The sequence below is a fragment of the Pristiophorus japonicus genome, chromosome 11 (assembly GCF_044704955.1).
Source record: "Pristiophorus japonicus isolate sPriJap1 chromosome 11, sPriJap1.hap1, whole genome shotgun sequence".
Lineage (NCBI taxonomy): Eukaryota > Metazoa > Chordata > Chondrichthyes > Pristiophoridae > Pristiophorus > Pristiophorus japonicus.
In genome coordinates this window covers 180,618,035-180,639,205 of record NC_091987.1, presented here as the reverse complement: position 1 = coordinate 180,639,205, position 21,171 = coordinate 180,618,035, and the positions used below count along the sequence as shown (strand labels likewise).

General features: G+C 44.9%; 1 protein-coding gene across 10 annotated transcripts in view; it reads right to left on the bottom strand.

The window, feature by feature from the left end:
- Positions 1–21,171, bottom strand: part of pknox2 (pbx/knotted 1 homeobox 2) — a 479,643-nt gene that overhangs the window by 121,665 nt on the left and 336,807 nt on the right. For 9 of the 10 annotated variants that reach the window (XM_070894335.1, XM_070894337.1, XM_070894339.1 and 6 more), the window contains one exon: positions 4,470–4,641. In XM_070894335.1, the coding sequence (XP_070750436.1) occupies positions 4,470–4,641 (172 nt within the window). Of the gene's footprint in view, positions 1–4,469; positions 4,642–6,436; positions 6,488–21,171 lie in introns of those variants that run through there. The other variant, XM_070894338.1, reaches the window with a different exon arrangement.

The window sequence follows — 21,171 nt, the reverse complement described above, 5'->3', positions numbered from 1 at the left end:
CTGATAAAGACCTACAGTCGGATGTAAAAATTGAACGGGTCATAAAAAATACAGATGCAAAATTAATTGACTTCACAGTGCTTTCTGGCTGATTTGGCAGATAATGATGAATTCTGACCTTTTCTAATTACTCTGCGAACGTACAGCCCCGTGGAAAGCCCAGCGATTATGAAATATGACAGGCTGTCCGAACCATTGCAAATATTACCAGCTACCTTTTTCCTTTTACACTGCAACAACCCCAGGCACTTTCTGTTCTCTCCCCTCGCCCCCTCCCCCACCCGCCCTGTCAGCAGTCTTTGCACCTTTCTGTGCTGATCCTAGCAACACGTGCAAGGTAAATCCTGAATACTACTGCAAATTAAACGCTGACAGTAGCACGAGGGGGGGGGGGGGGTGGTCACACGTAGGTAAGTGCTTTTCCAGCATTGCTTGTGGGCCAAGAGGAACTAGAGTGCTGCTATCTTTCTCCCTTCCTGCGATCCATACTTCAGCCTCTCCCTCTCCCCTGTGGTCGGTAAACCACTATCCAATCGGCATTCGGCCGACACTCCGATCCGATCTTCAACCCCCCACCCCCACAACCATGATCCAAGCTTCAGCCCTCCTTCGATACGATCTTCAGCCCTCTCCCCCATGATCTTCAGCCCTCTCCCCCATGATCTGATCTTAAGCCCCCCACCACGCATTCGGCTGACTCCCAGCGATCCGATCTTCAATCCCCCGCACCCCCCCAGTGATTGGTCAACCCCCTCCCCGTGATCAGCCTTCCCTCGCGATCCGATGCCGACGCACAATCTCTTCCCCCGTGCGATCTCTTCCTCCCTCTGGTCCCATGTTGCGGCCTTCTACTGCAGGTCTTCCCGCTCAATAGCCGGCCCCGCCTACCAATCTAGCCAATTGCTGGGCGGGAAATGGAGAAAAAAATTCAAACGGGGATGTTGCCGTCAACTTCGGCAGCACCTCCGCATTCCCTGTATTCCTGAGTTTCCCGGACACGAAAAGTTACCCCTGCTCCCTCCCCTCAAATGTCGGGGCCATAGTGACTGAATACAGCAACTTCCCAGAGCATGAAAAATCCGAATCAACTCTATTAAGCACTCATCATCATCATCATAGGCAGTCCCTCGAGTCGAAGATGACTTGCTTCCACGCCAAAAAGCTCACAGGTGTTTCAATGAAGGACCTAATATTCCAGGTCCTGAACTAAATCTTGAAGGGTGGAAGATGCCTGTGCGTGGATTTTTTTAACATGTGGTGGCCGTTACACACCAGCCACCACGCGGGCTTGACAGAGCTAGGTCTTGGTCCAGTGGCAAGGATTAACCAAGACGACTGGAGACCAGCTCTGCTGCACGGACCTGGTGCACACATATCACAGTGTGGGCTGCCCCTGGGCCCTCGGTTCTCCTGGGCCCCGATCACATCCCTCTGCAATGTCTTGCCACTCCTTCGCCCTGACCTCACCGCTCCTGCTGTACCTGCCCACGCTCCAATCAGCGACCTGGATCTTGGTGACGTCCAATCCAGTCGCCCTCTTCGCTGCCGTTGCTCTCCTGCTCCAGCACCTACTGCTCCCCGGAGTGATATGCCGCCACGCTGCTCCTTCTGCTCCCCGGCCTGCTCCGGTGGTGCTCGCAGGCCGGGGGCCGCGCAGACTGCAGTAAATAAGGACAAATGGCTGTTGGCCTCCAAGTGCCATTAATGGGGTGAATGAACCCACCTGAGTGGGGAAAGCAATCTTCTGAGGTAAATGCCATCGCCTCAATTGGGAGTGAACCTTGCTACATGGTGACCTGGGTCCTCGTGTAAACAGAGCAAAATGTTCTACAATCTTGGGAATTGTGTTGGCTGATTGGACGCCCTTACTAAACCAATTGTACAACATAACCGCACTATTAGTTAGATATCCCCCGTCCACTCTTTCTTTCTCCCCCACCCACCCCCTCGCCTCGCTCTCCCTTCCATCACATGCACACAATACTGACACTGCCTGAAGCAACATTTTTTGCATGTTGCCATGCTTTCTTTTGAAAGCCACTAACAGATAATTAAATGTTACATTTACCCTTCGGGTCTCATTAATATTCATCAAGCAAACAGTAATAGTGCTGAGGAGAAGCATCAGCCAATGACTGCAGAAACACCTATGTAGGAAAACTCCAATTTAAAGAGAGCTTAAATCGTGCACTTGTGGTCACAACCCAAAAATGTTTTCCAATAAAAAAACTGCCAATCAGCCTCTGCGTTTACCGTTTGTGTAATAATCCACAGTTAACACCCCAGGATCACAGCGAATATCACTGCCAGAATGAGCAATCATTAGTGTCACTGTTGGTATGCTCAAATCCACAGCCTACAAGTCCCAGCTTTGAGCCCTAGGTGCTCAGTACTGAGAGCTCATCATCTCCGATTTACACTTCTTTCAGCTGGTGCCAGGCGGAAAAGAGAATATTCAAAGACAGGAGAAGGGCAGCGGGTGCACTTTGGGAACCTCCCCTTGTCAATGACCCATCAAACAACGGAGCTAGCGATACTCAGCTCCTGCGCCACATGAACAACATGGCTGAGAGACCGCGCCAAAATAAATGAGCAAAATGTCTGTGTGAATTGAGCAACATTAATCAGTCGCTCAACCACTAATCTGCTGACATTCCGCCTACGTGAATCGGGTTACTTTAATGTTCCATATCTTTGGAAGTTAATGAGTTAATCCCAATCTCCAGAAGATGTTCGAACCCCCTAAATTAAATTGGAACTCATTTCCCATGATTTGTTACCCTCTTTGTAACGGAGTTGCAAATTGTTATTGTGGCTGCCCCATCGCTGAAACCACGTCGTTAGAATCTGCATTGTCTGCAGGGATGCTACAACTGATGTAATGTACCTGAGCTAGCGAGTGGGAAATAAAGAAATCAGACAAGGGTTAGATTTCCGATCACTAATGCTAATCTCTGTGGAAAAGCATACTAGTATAGATACTCAGTGAGAATAAATTCAGGCATGTACTGACCCCCTTGGTTGAATAGCCAGCCGTTCCTCACTGTCTAAAGTTCCCACAAGAAGAATAGCCACTCAGGCAAAATATTAGAGGCCACAACACAACAAGGAGTCGGTGTCTTCAACAAGGGAAGGGATTAAGTTGAGATGGGAAAGAGACTGCCCTTCCAGACAAATGCTGACCATTGGGAGTGAGTAATTACACAGGGCGTGGCCCTGATAACATTTCCCATACCTCGGGAGCCTCTTAGCAATAAGAGCAGACATTGACGATGAAATTCAACACCGCCTCCAGTGCGCCAATGCAGCCTTCAGCCACCTGAGGAAAAGAGTGTTCGAAGACCAGGCCCTCAAGTCTGCCACTAAGCTCATGGTCTACAGGGCTGTAGTAATACCCACCCTCCTGTATGGCTCAGAGACATGGACCATGTACAGCTCAAGTCGCTGGAGAAATACCACCAACGATGTCTCCGCAAGATCCTGCAAATCCCCTGAGAGGACAAATGCACCAACGTTAGCGTCCTCGACCAGGCCAACATCCCCAGCATTGAAGCACTGACCACTTGATCAGCTCCGCTGGATAGGCCACATTGTTTGCATGCCAGAAACGAGACTCGCAAAGCAAGCGCTCTACTCTGAACTCCTTCACGGCAAACGAGCCAAACATGGGCAGAGGAAACATTACAAGGACACCCTCAAAGCCTCCCTGATAAGGTGCAACATTCCCACTGACACCTGGGAGCTCCTGGCTAAAGACAACCCTAAGTGGAGGAAGTGCACCCGAGAGGGCGCTGAGTACCGCGAGTCTCATCGCTGACAGCATGCAGAAATCAAGCGCAGGCAGCAGAAAGAGCGTGCGGCAAACCAGTCCCACCCACCCCTTTCCCTCAATGACTATCTATCCCACCTGTGACAGCGAATGTGGTTCTCGTATTGGACTGTACAGCCACCTAAGAACTTATGTCAAGAGTGGAAGCAAGTCTTCCTCGATTCCGAGGGACTGCCTATGATGATGTGGTCCAACTCCAGAGCAAAACAGGGTAAGACTAGAGAGAGAGAGAGAGAGAGGAGTCGATAGTCTGACTCTGTAGCACGTCTGCCAACAGGGTACACATCATGGGTTACGTTAGGAGCAAGACACTCTTACACTGAATACGGGCATAATAGGTAATAGGCATCTCATGACCAGAGGCTTTGCCTCAATGGCAATTCATTTTTCCCCTTCAATGTTCTTCAATATCAGGAGTTGAGGGAAGGCTTCCATTGAAAGGCCTTAAATTCATTCATAATGGAGCGTCTAGTTACAGTGATTCATTTTAGTGATTAAAAAAGTATTAGAGAACCTGTGACCCACATGAAAGGAATACAAGAGAATGTTTTAGCGCCCATTACATTTTTACTTAGCTCCTCATTTACATGGGAAACACACTGTATTTTTAGCCATCAATAGTCACCAAAGATTAACGCACCAAGCTGTCTATTTCTGGATCATCGCTGAAGAAGGGTTTGTGCTCCTGCTCCTGCTGGTGAACGAAGTTCTCTATGTCGACGTCGAAGCTTGCCGAGGTAATGCACTCTGACCCCTGTGTGGCCTGCTCACATTTCTCAAACAGGAGAGCGAGGAGTGGAAAGAGCGGATGTCTAGGGAGGGGTGGAAAAAAAAAAGAATTGAAATGGTCAACTTTTACTCACTATATCAACTGAACAAGAATTGGGGATCAAAAGTATTCATACAACTAATGTGGAGATATTCAGGGATTGGAATCAAGTTCAGTGACCGCACATATAATTTAAAATTGAAACAATGAATTATCACAACCATGACCAATGCTTCCCTCAGTTTGATGGTCTCAATCCAATTCCGAGAAGAAATGGACCCACAGCATTTACTGGCGATCGCAACGATAACTTTTATCAGCTTGCACTCTACACATAATTGCAGGACTATGGGTATAATGTATGCACCTGTGAGTATGCTCAAAGGCTGGGAGAGGCTTAGCCAGTCACGTGATGTTCACATGGCTCAATAAAACCCCAGTCCATTGGGTCTGGGTCACCCACGATGAGATGTGTGGTCGTGAGCCTGGTGGATGAACCGGTAATGTGTAGTGTGATTGTTAAACCTTTTCTAATAAACCAACTGGTTCTTAATAGCAATGTTTGCATTCTTAAGCAAAGAACCCATGAAGCAAATACATTACACTGGGGAAAGAGCAGGGGGAGTGGGACTAATTGGATAGCTCTTTCAAAGAGCCAGCACAGGCACGAAGGGCTGAATGGCCTCCTTCTGTGCTGTCGATTCTCAATGGTGGGGTAAAGAAAGTGGAGAATGAGTGGGCTGGGCCCCAAGGCTGGTGATCGCTTGGACAAGATGGGGATAGCTTGAATAACATTCAAGAGAACCTTGAAATTGGTGGAGCGCTGGGAGCTAGCAGATCTAAACAAGGATGTGGGCGATAGATGTGCGAGAGATGACTTTAGTAAACTGCTGCTCAGTTCCTTTTCGCTACTCTCTTACCAGAACCGGAAAATAGTTCCAGCAGTGGTTTTGCAAAGAATAATCCTCGGTTGGACAACTCGTGGTTAATAATTACTAGAGAACATTTATCACCAACATCTCCCCATCAAAGATGGGAGAGCATTCACAACACAATCAAAATGTCAGCAGAAGTTACAGACCGGCAAATGTCGTTATAAACAGTAAATTAGAAGGGCAAAGTGTTTTTGGTGCTTGCAAGCTATTGTCAACGTATGTACTTTCCTAATTCTAGATGTTGAGCCATTTTTTATATGGCATAAAGATCTTGCACAAATGAGAACTGCTGTCAATTTAATTTATCTGCTGGATCTAGAATCTGATGATGGATAGTTCACTTGTATATTTGGTTAAAATCTAAAAACAGATTCCCAGTATGTTTTTAAATTGTCACATTATTTCCACTTCCACTTTTTAGGCTACAGATTACTGCTGCTCTATTAGGAGACAAACATATAACATGTTCTGGTGACAGTACTCTCCATTTTAGCTGATATTTTGCCTGTTGATTTTAATGGTTCTGATAAAATACCATCCAGAGGAATGTTGTCAAAAGTCATTCCTAGCCTTTTAAATCGCTCTAACCGCACATCCTACTCCAGCCTCTGATATGGCACATGCTCCTCCTAGTCTTCATCTATGTGCGGCCCCTCAGGAATGTCAGTTCCTGCCCGCGCACTGACAACATTCATTCTCTAACATTATCGCTAACTCCATGGCTACTGCTGTTCTAACCAGCTGCCTAATCAATATCAAATTCTAAACCAGTTGAAACATCTCAACAGTTCAACATCAACAAGACAGAATCCATCTCGTTTGGTTCTCACCGGAACTCTTCTTCCAATGGTTCCACACCCTCTCTAACTCCTCCCACCATCCTTTCCCCCCATGATCCCTTACCTCACGATTCTGGTAATCAGAACATGTTTCATTGCTCAACGCCAACCTCCCTCACGTTCATCAGTGCAAAGTAAAAAGAAATGTAGCTTAAATATTATATTGGAATGCAGCCCATTCATCCGAAGTGAGAGATTAAACCAAGCAGGAGCGAGGCACAAGTAAGGCGGGCTCTTCTGTCTTGTGATGAGAGTTTGAATAGTCCAGTGTGTCAGAACATTATCCTCCCAACTTTGGAATCTGCTCTCTGAGTCCTGTGCAGACTGAGGACGGAAAGTCTCTCTATAACGGATCTTACAGATTCTGATTGAATTGAGTTAGCAATGCCAAACCGTTCTCAATGGGCATGAGTTGACAGCATGCCTCCATCTCCTTCCCTCCCGCAATAAAATCCAGTAATGACATAATCACATTTAATAGAGAGCTGTAACTCCTACTAAACTGAATTTCTCATTCCACTGAATCACGTTTATTGCAAAATCCGACAAAGGCTCCCAACAGGCTCTAACTTTATCAGTGGAATTCCAGACTCACATTCCAGCTGCCAGGAACAGCTGCCCGAGCTGAAAGTACTTTCTCAGTGCCCTATTAGATGGGTTCAGCTGACACCAACACAGATGCAGTTCTATAATACTTTACATCCACTCTAGAAAGCACAGAAGGTGTTTACAATGGCTGTAAAAGCTTGAAACACCAAGTTTAGCAGATTAGCTTGCTTCCTGAAATAATGTTGGTGAAATATGTTTAAGTAAACTTCAGAAGTGATCCACAACCTTTCCTGGAACCCATTTGATCCGATCAAGCAAAAGTATGAATCAAAATCTAACTGATCACTCTGTGAACTATATTAATCACTTCTGCCCTCCACCTTTTGCTCCTTATACCCTGTATCTTCATATTCTCATCATCACCAAGACCGCCTACTTCCATCTCGGTAACATTACCCATCTCCGCCCCTGCCTCAGCTCATCTGCTGCTGAAACCCTCAGCCATGCCTTTGTTAGCTCTAGACTCTCCATTATTCCTCCAATTCTCTCCTGGCTGGCCTCTCACCTTGCACCCTCCATAAAGTTGCGCTCATCCAAAACTCTGCTGCTCATATCCTAATTCGCATCGAGTCCCATTCACCCATCCTGGTCTGGCAAATCCTTAACTTCAAAATATTCATCCTTGTTTTCAAAATTCCTCCATGGCCTCGCCCCTCCACATCTCTGTAACCTTCACCAGCCCTCCGAGATTCTGCGCTCCTCCAATTCAGGCTACTTGAGTATCCCCTATTTTTTTTAAACAGGTCCACCATTAGTAGATTAGGTCCTAGGCTCTAGAATTTCCCCCCTAAACCTCTCTCCTACTTTAAGACACTTCTTAAAGTTTTTTGACCAAGCTTCTGGTCACCTGTCCTAATATCTCCTTATGTGGCTCGGTGTCAAATCCTGTTTGATATCGCTCCTGTGAAGTGCCTTGGGATGTTTTATTACATTAAAGACGCTGTGTAAATGCAAGTTATTGTTGACTGTACTTCAAAAATAATCATTGGTTGTAAAAGTGCGTTAGGATGTCATAAGGAAATGAAAGGCATTATATAAATTAAAATTCTTTCTTTCCTCTCCTTTCAAAAGATTTTTCAGAAAACAAAAGCAATTAGAACCTACATACAAGCTTCAAGAGTTTGTAGCCTGAAAAGTCCACCACTAGAAAACTGAACTGATGAGACAAGGTGAGGGTGGGGGAAGAGGAGGAACATCAGAGCCCCCGCACACCTGCCACTCGGGGAATGGGTGACCTTATTTTTCAATTTTATTTCAAGCACCGTCTTTCCACAACTGCTGATTCCAGACTTTCATTCCCCTCATGCAGTTACAGCAGATGTCAATGACACTATGTAATTGCTCAATTTTCCTCTATATTATGCAGTTTAATATCTGCATTTTATATCAGAAAACACCAATACCAGCAAACACAGCACAGCCCACCCCCAAGGTAGGTCAGGACTTCCATCAAAATATTTAGGTTACATTTCAGAAAAATATCATCATCATCATCATAGGCAGTGCCTCGGAATCGAGGAAGACTTGCTTCCACTCCCAAAGTGAGTTCTTTGATGGCTGAACAGTCCAATATGAGAGCCACAGACCCTGTTACAGGTGGGACAGACATTCGTTGAGGGAAGGGATGGGTGGGGCTGGTTTGCAGCGCGCTCCTTCCGCTGCCTGTGCTTGATCTCTTCACATTCAACGCCCTTCCGGATGCACTTTCTCCACCTCGGAAGGTCTTCGGCCAGGGTCTCCCAGGTGTCAGTGGTGATATCGCACTTTACCAGGGAGGCTTTGAGGGTGTCCTTGTAATGTTTCCACTGCCCACCTTTGGATCGTTTACCATGAAGGAGCTCCGCATAAAGCAATTGCTGAGGGAATCTCGTATCTGGCATGCAAACTATGTGGCCTGCCCAGCGAAGTTGATTGAGTGTGGTCAGTGCTTCAATACTGGGGTACCCCCAGTACTAGGTCCCGTGTTTTTTGTGGGACCTGAGCCTTAAGCCATCTGTAATGTTGTTTTGCAGCTCCCGAGTTGGGTTGTTGCTTGAGACTCAGAAATGCTTTGCGCTTGCGATCTATTAGTTCTTCGATCTCCTGATCAGAAAAATAACAACTACAACACTAAAGCAAAATACTGCAGATGCTGGAATCTGGAATGAAAACAGAAAATACCGGAAATCTCAGCAGGTCAGGCAGTATCTGTGGAGAAAAAGCAGAGTTAACGTTTCAGGTCGATGACCCTTCGTCAGAACTGGAGAGTGTTCGAAAAGAACAGATTCTGAACAAGCAGTGAAAGGGGGAAGGGAAGAAAGTACAAAAGGGAAGGTCTGTGATAGGGTGGAAGACAGGAGAGATTAGAGAGACAAAAGGGATGATGGGCCAAATTCAAATGGTAATGCCAGGAGTTAGAAAAACATTAGGGTGTGAATGGTGGGATAATGACCAACTGCCATTAGAGACAAGGAGAAAAAAAGAAACAGGCTTCGGGGTTCGGGGGGGGGGGCGAGGGGCAAAGATTGGCAGCTGTTACACTCTGAAATTATTGAACTCGAGTCCAGAAGGCTGTAAAGTTCCTAAACAAAAGATGAGATGCTGTTCCACGAGCTTGCGTTGAGCTCGTTGGAACAGTGTAGGAGGCCGAGGACGGAGAGGTCAGAGTGGGAATGGAGTGGAGAATTAAAGTGACAGGCGACCAGAAGCTCAGGGTCACACTTATGGACTGAACGGAGGTGCTCCGCAAAGTAGTCACCCAATCTCCGCTTGGTCTCCCCAATGTAGAGAGACCACAAATAATGAGAACATATCAGCTGGTCTTGTGCTACTCTCTTCCATTCACCCACAGGCTCCCTGATCCATGACCCACCCTGCATAGTGCCTCCTCTGACAAATTATCCGCAATCTTTCACTGCATGTCTTTGAGGCTCTTTATTATTTGTTAATGGCCCAGTCAAGACCAACAATCAATATCAAAATAATCAGGAGCTACTGTGAACCACTGGATTATACTGAAGACATAAAACAAAATCGTTAGGAGTGCCGGTGACTCACTTGGTACATGTCACTCTTAGAGATAAATGCAATTCCATTTATTTATTTATCTATTTCAATATTTAAAATCTCAAGGCTCACTCTTCACATTTTCTGGATGTTGATAAGAAAGAAATACTTGGATTTATATAGCGCCTTTCATGACCCCGGACGCCTGAAAACGCTTTACAGCCAATGAAGTACTTTTGGAGTGTAGTCATTGTTGTAATGTAGGAAACGCGGCAGCCAATTTGCACACAGCAAGCTCCCACAAACAGCAATATGATAATGACCAGATAATCTGTTTTTTTGTTATTTTGATTGAAGGATAAATATTGGTCAGGATACCAGGGATAACTCTCCTGCTCTTCGAAATAGTGCCATGGAATCTTTTACGTCTGCTTGAGAGAGCAGACGGGGCCTCGGTTTAATGTCTCATCCAAAAGATGGCACCTCAAGACAGTGTAGAACTCCCTCAACACTGCATTGGAGTGTCAGCCTAGATTTTGTTGTGCTCAAATCCCTGGAGTGGGACTTGAAACCACAAGCTTCTGGCTCAGAGGCGAGTGTGCTACCCACTGAGCCATAAGTTGACACTTTAGCCCTGAAAACAGCAAGTTAACAGATCTCAGTTATTATTTCAAAATGAAACTTTTGCCTCGTACATATTCTGCTGCCTGTTCTCCTTTGTTCGTATGTGTAGGAGCATCAGAACATAACGACTGGGATCAATCATCTTTAGTATCTATTGTGTTTTGAACTGAGAAACCCAGGTGAAGGACTAAGGCCCACAGGATATCAAGGTTGAAAAGAGGAGACGGGAAGGAGGTAAATCAATAGTCAGGTGATGCCAAGTGTAGGCTTCAAAAGCCTGTAGGCTGTTGCAGAACACTACTAATGGAGTTTCACTATTTTGAGGTCCTGGGAGAGTATAAGCTAGGCCCAACAATAACCCAATGATCTTAAGAGCAAGAAGAATGTTCATAAAAATAAATATGGCTCTTAAATAAAATGGTTCTCCTCAAAGTTCATAAGAATCATAGAAATTTACAAGCAGTGAAGTCTTGCTACAGTTATACAAGGTATTGGTGAGGCCACACCTGGAATACTGCATGCAGTTTTGGTTTCCATATTTATGAAAGGATATACTAGTTTTGGAGGCAGAGAAGGTTCACTAGATTGATTCCAGAGATGAGGGGGTTGACTTATGGGGAAAGGTTGAGTAGGTTGGGCCTCTACTCATTGGAATTCAGAAATTTGAGAAGTGATCTAATCGAAATGTATAAGATTATGATGGGGCTTGACAAGATGGATGCAGAGAGGATGTTTCCACTGATAAGGGAGACTAGATCTAGAGGTTATAATCTTAGAATAAAGGGCCGCCCATTTAAAACTGAGATGAGGAGAAATGAGGGTTGTAAATCTGTGGCATTCACTGCCTCAGAGAGCTGTGGAAGCTGGGTCATTGAATAAATTTAAGACCGAGATAGACATTTTCTTAAACGATAAGGGGATAAGGGGTTATGGGGAGCGGGCAGGGACATGGACCTGAGTCCATGATCGGATCAGCCATGATCGTATTAAATGGCGGAGCAGGCACAACCTGCTGTATGGCCTACTCCTGCTCCTATTTCTTATGTTCTTATGGAAGAAGGTCATTTCAGCCCATCGTGTCCGTGCCAGCCAACAAAGAGCTACCCAGCCTAACCCCACTTTCCAGCTCTTGGTCTGTAGCCTTGTAGGTTACGGCACTTCAAGTGCACATCCAACTACTTTTTAAATGAGGTGAGGGTTTCTGCCTCTACCACCCTTTCAGACAGTGGGTTTCAGACCCCCACCACCATCTGAACGAAGAACTTTCCCCATAAATCTCCTCTAAACCTCCTAGCGATTACTTAAAAACTATGCCCCTGGTTGTTGACCCCTCTGAAAAGGGAAATAGGTCTCTTCCTATCCACTCTATCTAGGCCCCTCATAATTTTATATGCCTCAGCCTATTCTGTTCCAAAGAAAACAAACCCAGCCTATCCTATCTTTCCTCATAGCTAAAATTCTCCAGTCCAGGCAGCATCCTCGTAAATCTCATTTGTGTCCTCTCTAGTGCAATCACATCTTTCCTGTATTTGGTGACCAGAACTGCACGCAGTACTCTAGCTGTGGCCTAACTCGTATTTTATACAGATCAAGCATAACCTCGCTGCTTTTGTATTCTATGTCTCGGCTAATAAAGGCAAGTATTCCATATGCCTTCTTAACCACTTTATCTACCTGCTACCTTCAGGGATCTGTGGACCTACTCCAAGGTCCCTTTGTCCTCAACATTTCTCAGTGTCCTACTATCATCTTCTCACTGTTGCTGGATGATCAGCTGCGTTGGAGGGTTAACAACTTACAGGCCTTGAATTAAAATCCAACCATGGCAAGTTGAGAAACTGAATTCAACAAATCTTGTCATTTATCGACAGGCACTAGAAAACCTGCTGGATTGTTGTAAAACCCCAACCTATTCACGAACGTCCTTCAGAGAAGGGAGCCTAACACCCCTGCCCAATCTGGCCTACAATGGACTCTAGTCCACACTTAAGTACTGCCCTCTGAAGTGGTCCAGCAAGCCACTCTGTTGTAATGCAAGCCACCCTTGTTAAACAAATTGCTTGCAGATGGACAATACAAGACAAATAATATGAATAATGCAGGTTAATGCATCTGTAGACAAAACTAAGGTAAATGGTTCGCCATTAGAGCCGCCATTTTGTTTCTAGCCTGCTCATATAGGGCAGCAATGCAGCTTTAACATAGATGGTCTGCAAGATATTCCACTAGCATGAGTGGCATTCATACCTGTTAAACAATCATGCACATTAATACTGCACGTGCGCAGTTGCCCCAGTGCGCCACCAGTGATCCACCCACAGTAGAAATAGGGCAGATTCGGTACCAAGGAACCCAGAACACTGGACGTGGCTCTGTGAATTAAATGGAGGTATCCAGTTTGCTCCAAGGGTTCAACTGGTCTTACATTACATCAACTTTACACCGTGCCAGTCAATCAGACTGATAATGCTGAGCTTGTGGTGTCTTTTTCTTTTAATAAATAAAAAATCACTTTTTTTAAAATTTTGAATTCCTGATGAAGCCGAACAGAAGGTTCTATTTTGTGTGTGTGAAGATATCGTAAATCATAAATGATCTGTCTGATCCCACTTTAATGCGAATCTGTGAATCACGGCGGAATGAAAGGAAATAGCATGCTCGCCTCGATCTCCTCCTCCCAGAGGAGCCAGCAGGAAGATATGAAAGGCAAATTTCAGCAAGTATTAGCATTATGAAATTTCTGCACCTTATGAGCCCTCACGGTCAACAGATGCCTCCTCCTGCCATTTAACAGCCTCAAGATCAATTACAACAGAAAGACTGGAATTGGCCCAATACATGGCTACCAAATTGCTTGGAATTAATAAGGCAGACAAATATCGGGTGTCGAGAGTTCAAGTTTTCCTGATCCGCAATGACCTGCCCTCACCACTCACACATCAACTCATCCAGTTCTTGTACAAAGTGAAGTTAAACAGTCAAAACTCGAGGAAAATATATTTTTTGAAAACTAACTGGCTGGCACTTGCTCGGTGGGAGAGGGGTGCGTTGGGGATGATGGGTGGGGGGGGGGGGGGCGGATTTGATTCTCTACAAGTCTGTACAAATATGCAGCTAAACTGCTGTGACATTTACTGCAACTGAGAGGTCGTTTGCTGCCTCTAATTAAAAAAAAGAGGATTTGACATTGCCTAATAAAGGCAAATGAATTCATGTAACGGGCTAATTTAGCACATTCAGCACTGTTCTGCTAGCTCGCTGAGGCAGCAGAGAGCACAGGCAGGAATACAGAGAGGCTACTACTGCCGGCAGTTTCCCACTTAACAACTCATTGCTTCAGTCTCATTCACTCCCAAATGGACTGAATCCGCTCCTTTACATGGTGCTCTTTAACCCCAAACCAGATGTTCCCTATGATTTGTTCCAAATGAGCAGCCTCCATGTTAATAGGGGAGGTTCAAGAAACTGACCTGAAATAGCACAGTGCATTCGAGCTAGATTTAACTGTGCGTTCCTGAATTCTAAGTTGCAGCTGATGCCAGCACAGCGAGGGAAACAGGGCAGCTGAAACTAGAGTGCACATGGCAACCAGCAGGGTATCTCCTTAACCAATGAGATTTAAGGATTAGGAAATAAAACAGCGGAAGGACGAATTTAATATCAATCAGATACAGAAAGAAAATAAAGAGAGGGAAAGAAAGACTGGATTGTGAGAGAGATTTTAAAAAATGACAGAAAGGAAAAGTAAGAAGAAAAGGAAAAGTAAGAAGAAAAGGAAAACATTTTGCCATTTTCCATATGGTAGATTTTGCTGCAGGACGGAATCTAATGGCATCGGCCATTAGTTAGACTTGCCCTTGCACATTTAGGTTTCTGCGTGGCGCGAGCTGATAACGTCGCCGCGAGAGAAACAGGGCTGAGTGAACTGTGGAAGCAACTGTGTATCTTCTTAACCAATCAAATTGAAGGACTGTGAAATTAGCAACTGAGAAGGAAGTGTAAATAAGAGTGGGTGAATTCAATATCAAATCAGGTGCAGAAAAAGCAATGTTCGAACCTTGACTCCTCATGGTCAGTATGGCTCAGTTACTTTTTTTTTTACACACAAACCTCCTCTTTTCATTTTTTTCTTTCTTTCCCATAATTATTCTGCCATTCACACCCTATCTAGACTCATCTTTTGTTTCCGAACTTGTGCCATTACCATCTCATTTTGGCCCATCATCCCTGTTGACTCTCTAATCTCTCCTGCCTTCCACCCTATCACAGACCTTCCCTTTTGTTCTTTCCTCCCCTCCCCCTTTCTCTGCCCCTGCACTTCCTTAAGAATCTGTTACATCCCTAACTTTTCCAGTTCTGACAAAGAGTCACAGACCTGAAACGTTAACTGTTTCACAGATGCTGCCTGACCTGCTGAGATTTCCAACATTTTCTGTTTTTATTTCGGATTCCAGCATCCGCAGGATTTCGCTTTTGTATTGGCTCAGTTGCCTACTGGGTAATACAGTCAATGAACTGATTTGTGGAGGTGAACTGCAGTTATTTGTAATCTCCCCATTTTTTCTTCTGGTTTGAAGCTGCTCACCTTTACCAGGTCCCTCTTACAGAGCTACCCCAAACCGTCCTAGTTGGGACATCCACCTGGCTTGTCTTTCACAGGTCTCGGCGCGCCCGGTGCATTACTCAGCTACTCAGCTATTGCGAGTCTTGCTGAAACATTGGCATCAACAAGCTGTTTTCTGATCCTCCAGTGCCACTTGGTTAATGAGGTTCGTCATTAATATACAAACTCCCAACACTTGCACACAAATTGGTCGATGCATGCAAGTAACAGCACCAAACTGAGCCAATAAAATGCAAGCAATGCACCATGACAGATAAATATGTTGTCAAGAAGCACTTCGTCACACAAAGGTAAGTGGAAATCTGGAACTCTCTCCAAAATGTTGCTGAGGCGAGAGATCATTTGTAAGTTTCAAAACTGAGATTGTCAGATTTTTGTTAGCAAGATTATTAAGGATTACAGAACCAAGGCGGGTAAATGGAGTTAAGATACAGATCGACCATGATCTAATTAAATGGTGGAACAGGTTGGTGGGGCTGAATAGCCTACTCCTGTTCCTATATAATGTAACCAGCCAGATAAACCACTGCTTGCTTCTTTCTGCTCCTGTACATTCCTGCGCATTCTTATAGGAAGCGGAGTTGTGTGCCCACATGCATAAAAAGAACTGGAGTTCATAACATTAATGCAGGACTTCAGCACATCAATTTACTTGATGCTGTAAAACCTTGGGAGGAGTTCCTTCCTGGCTTTGTGAGAAATTGGTTTGATACAGTATGGTACTGAGCCATACAGATTAGGAAGCTGCCAGGTTTGTGCTGAGTTAGTTGATCTTAGCCCAGATACTGGTTGAGGGTAGTACAATTATCCTCAGCACTCTGCAAGGAGAAACGGCAGCAAAACAAATCCTACCAGGATTGGTTGCTACCCAGAGTTTCCTGCGTGAAACCATGGAGGACCAGAAAGGGTTCAGCACCGATGCTCCGTGTGGTCGAATAGCCAGCCAATACTCAGTATCTAGGTTCACAGATGGCGAATAGGCATTCAGGCAAAGTATTGGTGAGCTATCAGTGCTCATAAAACCATACCGCCAACACGAGTTAGTGCCTACAGAAGGCCTGGACTAAGAGGACAAAAGTCGTAGAATTATACAGTAATTCAGCGCATCGTGCCTGCGCCAGCTCTTTGAAAGGATTGTCCAATCGGTCCCACTCCTATGTTCTTTTCCTATTGTCCAGCAAATGTTTCCATTTCAAGTACAGGTAGAACGTCCAAAATCCGGAATTGTCCAAATCCGGACATTGTGCAGATTTCAAGAGTCGTTGTCCGGAATCCGGAAATATTTCCCGTAAACCGGACTTTTAAGCTGTACATACCTTTTTCTCAGCAGGAATCCAAAAATATACGTAGCCCGGTGCGGCCCGGCCTCGAGGTTGCCGGATTTGGGCCGTCGGATGTAATGCTCCGAAATCCGGACATACACCAAAGTCGGCCCAAAGGTTTCTGAATTCGGAATGACGATTGTCACCGGAAGTACCCAAATCTTGGCTTAAGGGTTGATTCGGGACATCGGATTGTCTCCGAAATCCGGTAATACCCGAAAATCGTCCACGAGGTTTACGGATTTGGGACGTCGGATTTTCTTCTCCGAAATCCGGAAATACCCGAAACTCAACCCAGGGGTTTCTGGATTCAGGACGTTGGATTTCTTCTCCGAAATCCAGAAAAACGCCGAAAACCGGAATGGCCTCGTTCCCGAGGTTTCCGGTTTCGGGACGTTATACCTGTATTTATATAATTCTCTTTTGAAAGTTGTTATTGAATCTGCTCCTACCACCCCTTTAGGCAGAGCATTCCAGAGCATAACATAGAAACATAGGTGCAGGAGTAGGTCATTCGGCCCTTCGAGCCTGCACCACCATTCAATATGATCATGGCTGATCATGCAACTTCAGTACCCCATTCCTGCTTTCTCTCCATACTCCTTGATCCCGTTAGCCATAAGGGTCACATCTAACTCCCTTTTGAATATATCTAACGAACTGGCCTCAACAACATTTTGTGGTAGAGAATTCCACAGGTTCACAATTCTCTGAGTGAAGAAGTTTCTCCTCATCTCGGTCCTAAATGGCTTACCCCTTATCCTTAGACTGTGACCCCTGGTTCTGGACTTCCCCAACATTGGGCATCTAACCTGTCCAATCCCGTCAGAATTTTAGATGTTTCTATGAGATCCTCTCTCATTCTTCTAAATTTCAGTGAACGTAAGCTGAGTCGATCCAGTCTGTCTTCATATGTCAGTCCTGTCATCCCGGGAATCAGTCTGGTGAATCTTCGCTGCACTCCCTCAATTACAAGAATGTCCTTCCTCAGATTAGGAGATCAAAACTGTACACAATATTCAAGGTGAGGCCTCACCAAGGCCCTGTACAACTGCAGTAAGACCCCCCTGTTCCTATACTCAAATCCTCTCGCTATGAAGGCCAACATGCCATTTTCCGCCTTCACCGACTGCTATACCTGCATGCCAACTTTCAATGACTGATGTACCATGACGCCAAACTCGCTGCATACAAAAATGTCTCCTCCTCCTTCCCATGACTTTTTTGAAACTGATCTTAAATCTATGTTCTCTGCTTAACAACCCTCCTGTCAGTGGAAACAGTTTTTCCTTATTTACATCAAAACCTTTTATGGTTTTGAATACCTCTATTAAATCTCCCCATAACCTTCTCTGGGCAAAGGAGAACAATCCCAGCTTCTCCAACCTCTCCACATAACTGACGTCCCTTGTGTCTGTGATACTATTAGTTAATACCAGTTACCAGCGCTTCATTGCTTATGGCAATCAAATTTATTTCACACAGCCCATCGCTGTGAAAGGCCTTCCTTCCCACACAGAATGTAATATAAAACTGGTGCACTTTCTCAAACCGAGTGCCAGCAGTCTCCATTCCACTGGGGCGTTTTACAAAAACCTGATAGTTGGGAATTTTCAAAACAGAGCACGAAACCTCTCGATAAATGTGAATTTCACAAGAGTTTTTGATCCTGCACACAGCACGACATCAGGCGAGAGAAAATGCACAACATCTATTTCGAAAGCGTGCATCATTTCCCTGATCCCCTTCAGGCTTCAGTCATTGTTACAGAACCCCTGGGACAGGAGATTATAAAAAGAACATGAACTGAGTGTTAGTGCGTTCCTGGGAACATCAGCAACACAACATCCAAGTCCACCGGGGAACGCACCGACAGCAAGTAACTGCCAGAGTCAGAGAAACCCGCGCTCTCAGAGGAGGGGGGGAGCAGACAAGGTCAAAGGCAAAATGTTAAAGTGCCTCTGGGGGTGTCTCGTATTTAGCTACAATTCACTACTCTGTCTCTGCAGAGAAAACAAAACAAAACAAAACACATTGGCTCTGGGCTAAATTATGCTTTGTTTTGATCTGCAGTAAGTCTCTACGGTCATTTAATGGCACATAACAGAGATGGGTGAATTAAAAACACAAATAAATCTGAAGTAAATTGAGCAACTGAGGCAATGCAAATAATCAAAACTAATCTTTATTTGCTGCTTTCAACCTCCCCCCTTGCAGCTTTCTCCCACCATGTCCTGAAGGATGGAGCCCAGCTGATGTAAGAAGAAAGAAAAAGAAACAACATCCATTTATATAGCGCCTTTCATGACCTCGGGACGTCCCAAAGCGTTTTACTGCCAATGAAGTACCTTTGAAGTATAGTCACTGTTATAATTAAACATTAGATATCGCTCCATCAGTGATCCGTGATCTCATTGAAAGATATAAGATACTGAGGGGGCTCGACAAGGGAGATGCAGAGAGGGTGTTTCCCCTCGTGAGGGAATCTAGAACTAGGGGGCATGGTTTCAGAATAAGGGATCGCCCATTTAGAACTGAGATGAAGAGGAATTTTTCTGTCAGAGGATCATGAATCCGTGAAATTCTCTGCCCCAGAGAGCTGTGGAGGCTGGGCCATTGAATATATTTAAGGTGGAGATACGTCAAGATTTTTGAATGATAAGGGAGTGAAGGGTTATGGAGAACGAGCATGGAAGTGGAGCTGAGCCCAAGATCAGATCAGCCATGATCTTATTGAATGGCGAAACAGACTCAAGGGGCCAAATGGCCTACTCCTGCTCCTATTTCTTATGTTCTTATGAGGAGGATGTGGGACTTCCAGTACCTTGCCGAGTGGCTACTCTTCTTGTGTGAGCCTAGACAGCGAGTGTCCAGACTGTTTCATCGTTGGTGTCTTGACCTTCCCTCTTCCCCCTCCTCAACTCGTGACAATCCACCCAGTAAAACAATTTGGCCCATCATCCCTTTTGTCTCTCTAATCTCTCTGGTTTTCCACCCTATCACAGACCTTCCCTTTTGTTCCTTATTCCCCTCCCCCTTTCAGCGCTTGTTAAGAATCTGCTCTTTCCGAACACACTTCAGTTCTGACGAAGGGTCATCGACCCAAAATTTTAATTCTGCTTTCTCTCCACAGATGCTGCCTGACCTGCTAAGATTTCCAGCATTTTCTGTTTTTATTCCAGATTACAGCATCTGCAGTATTTTGCTTTTGTGTTGTTGCAGTAAAACAAGGTTACTCGCTCAGTTTTTGTGAACGATCACAGTATGTCTGAGTATGTGAGTGGTAGTGGAGGCTCAGGTAAGGAATGCTGATTAGAGTTGGGCTGCAAATGGCTGTATTAGAAGTACCACTGAGATAAGATACTATAGAGGCCAGAATGGGTGATAAATCAGTAATGCCTTAAGGGATTAAGAGTGAACCTCAAACTGGTTATCAACAGCACATAAACCTAAAGAGCATTACATCCTTTAAAACCCATCCTAACCTGTGTGATCTGACAATAAATACAGGTGCAACTCCAGAGGAGGAAGATATTCCATTGTCAGCTAGATTTATATGGGTTAGCAGTGGGTATTATAAGATAGCAACAGATTACTGATTCCTCAATCTGGTAGCGCTATTATGCAGAGTTCTTCTCTTTCAAACAAGTCATCCCTTTTGGTGCTCTACCTGTCTTGAATAATACCACCTACCTAGTGCCAGTTCATTGCTCAATATGGATAGCCTTGTGCTTTGGAGTCTGGCCCACGAGAAATCGAAGAGCCCGCCCAAATTCAGTCAACTTACAAACTGTGTGGTTGAGAGAGAGGAGACGTTTATCCTAAATGCAGGCTCCTGTAAATGATATCAAATGGTGGGAACCCAACAGCTACTGCAGTACAAGATTTGAACCTTCAGAAATATTTGTTCGGACTTTCAACTTCGGCGGAGGATGATATCGGATTGACCGCCCGTTATACATCCCGCCCAATTTTTTTCCTTCCAGTGAAGCCCATTTTATGCCCCCGTTCCTGCCCATTGAGAGTGATAGAGTATTCAAACAGGCTCATTTAGACAGGCTTTGAAAATTCACAGACCCCCAAGTCAAAGCGACTACATGCTGCTCAGCATGTTGCATTAACTCATCAATCAACTTAACATTTTCGGACCTTGGGTAGCGAGCCAATAAAACATTAAAAGACTTTCAATTGAGCCAATAAGGTCAAAGAAGGCGAGTTCTTTTCTGTAAATTGATCCAGGTATAAAGTACAGCCATTTTGACCATGTGTCTCAGTAAGACAAAGAAACTGGCAATCAGCCAGCAGTTTGTTACTCTCTGCCGAGATTAAAAAGTTAAAACTACCATCGGAGTTCGTATTTCATTGGAAATTAAGAGATCTAACAGAGAGTAATTTTAACCCAACTCACCGGCGGGAAACAAACGGGATCAGGCAGAACTCCTGCTTTACACCTCGCCCAATATCACTCTCCAACTTCAATGGAAAAAAAAAAATCAGGCTCATGTAGGTGTAAAACCAGCACTGTATCCGATCCCGTGAGTTTCCCGATGGGTGGGTTAGGTTAAAATGACCCCTGTTGAATTTGATTTACTGCATGCCACAGGGAAATGGCAACCTTGTATGTCAAGCATCCTC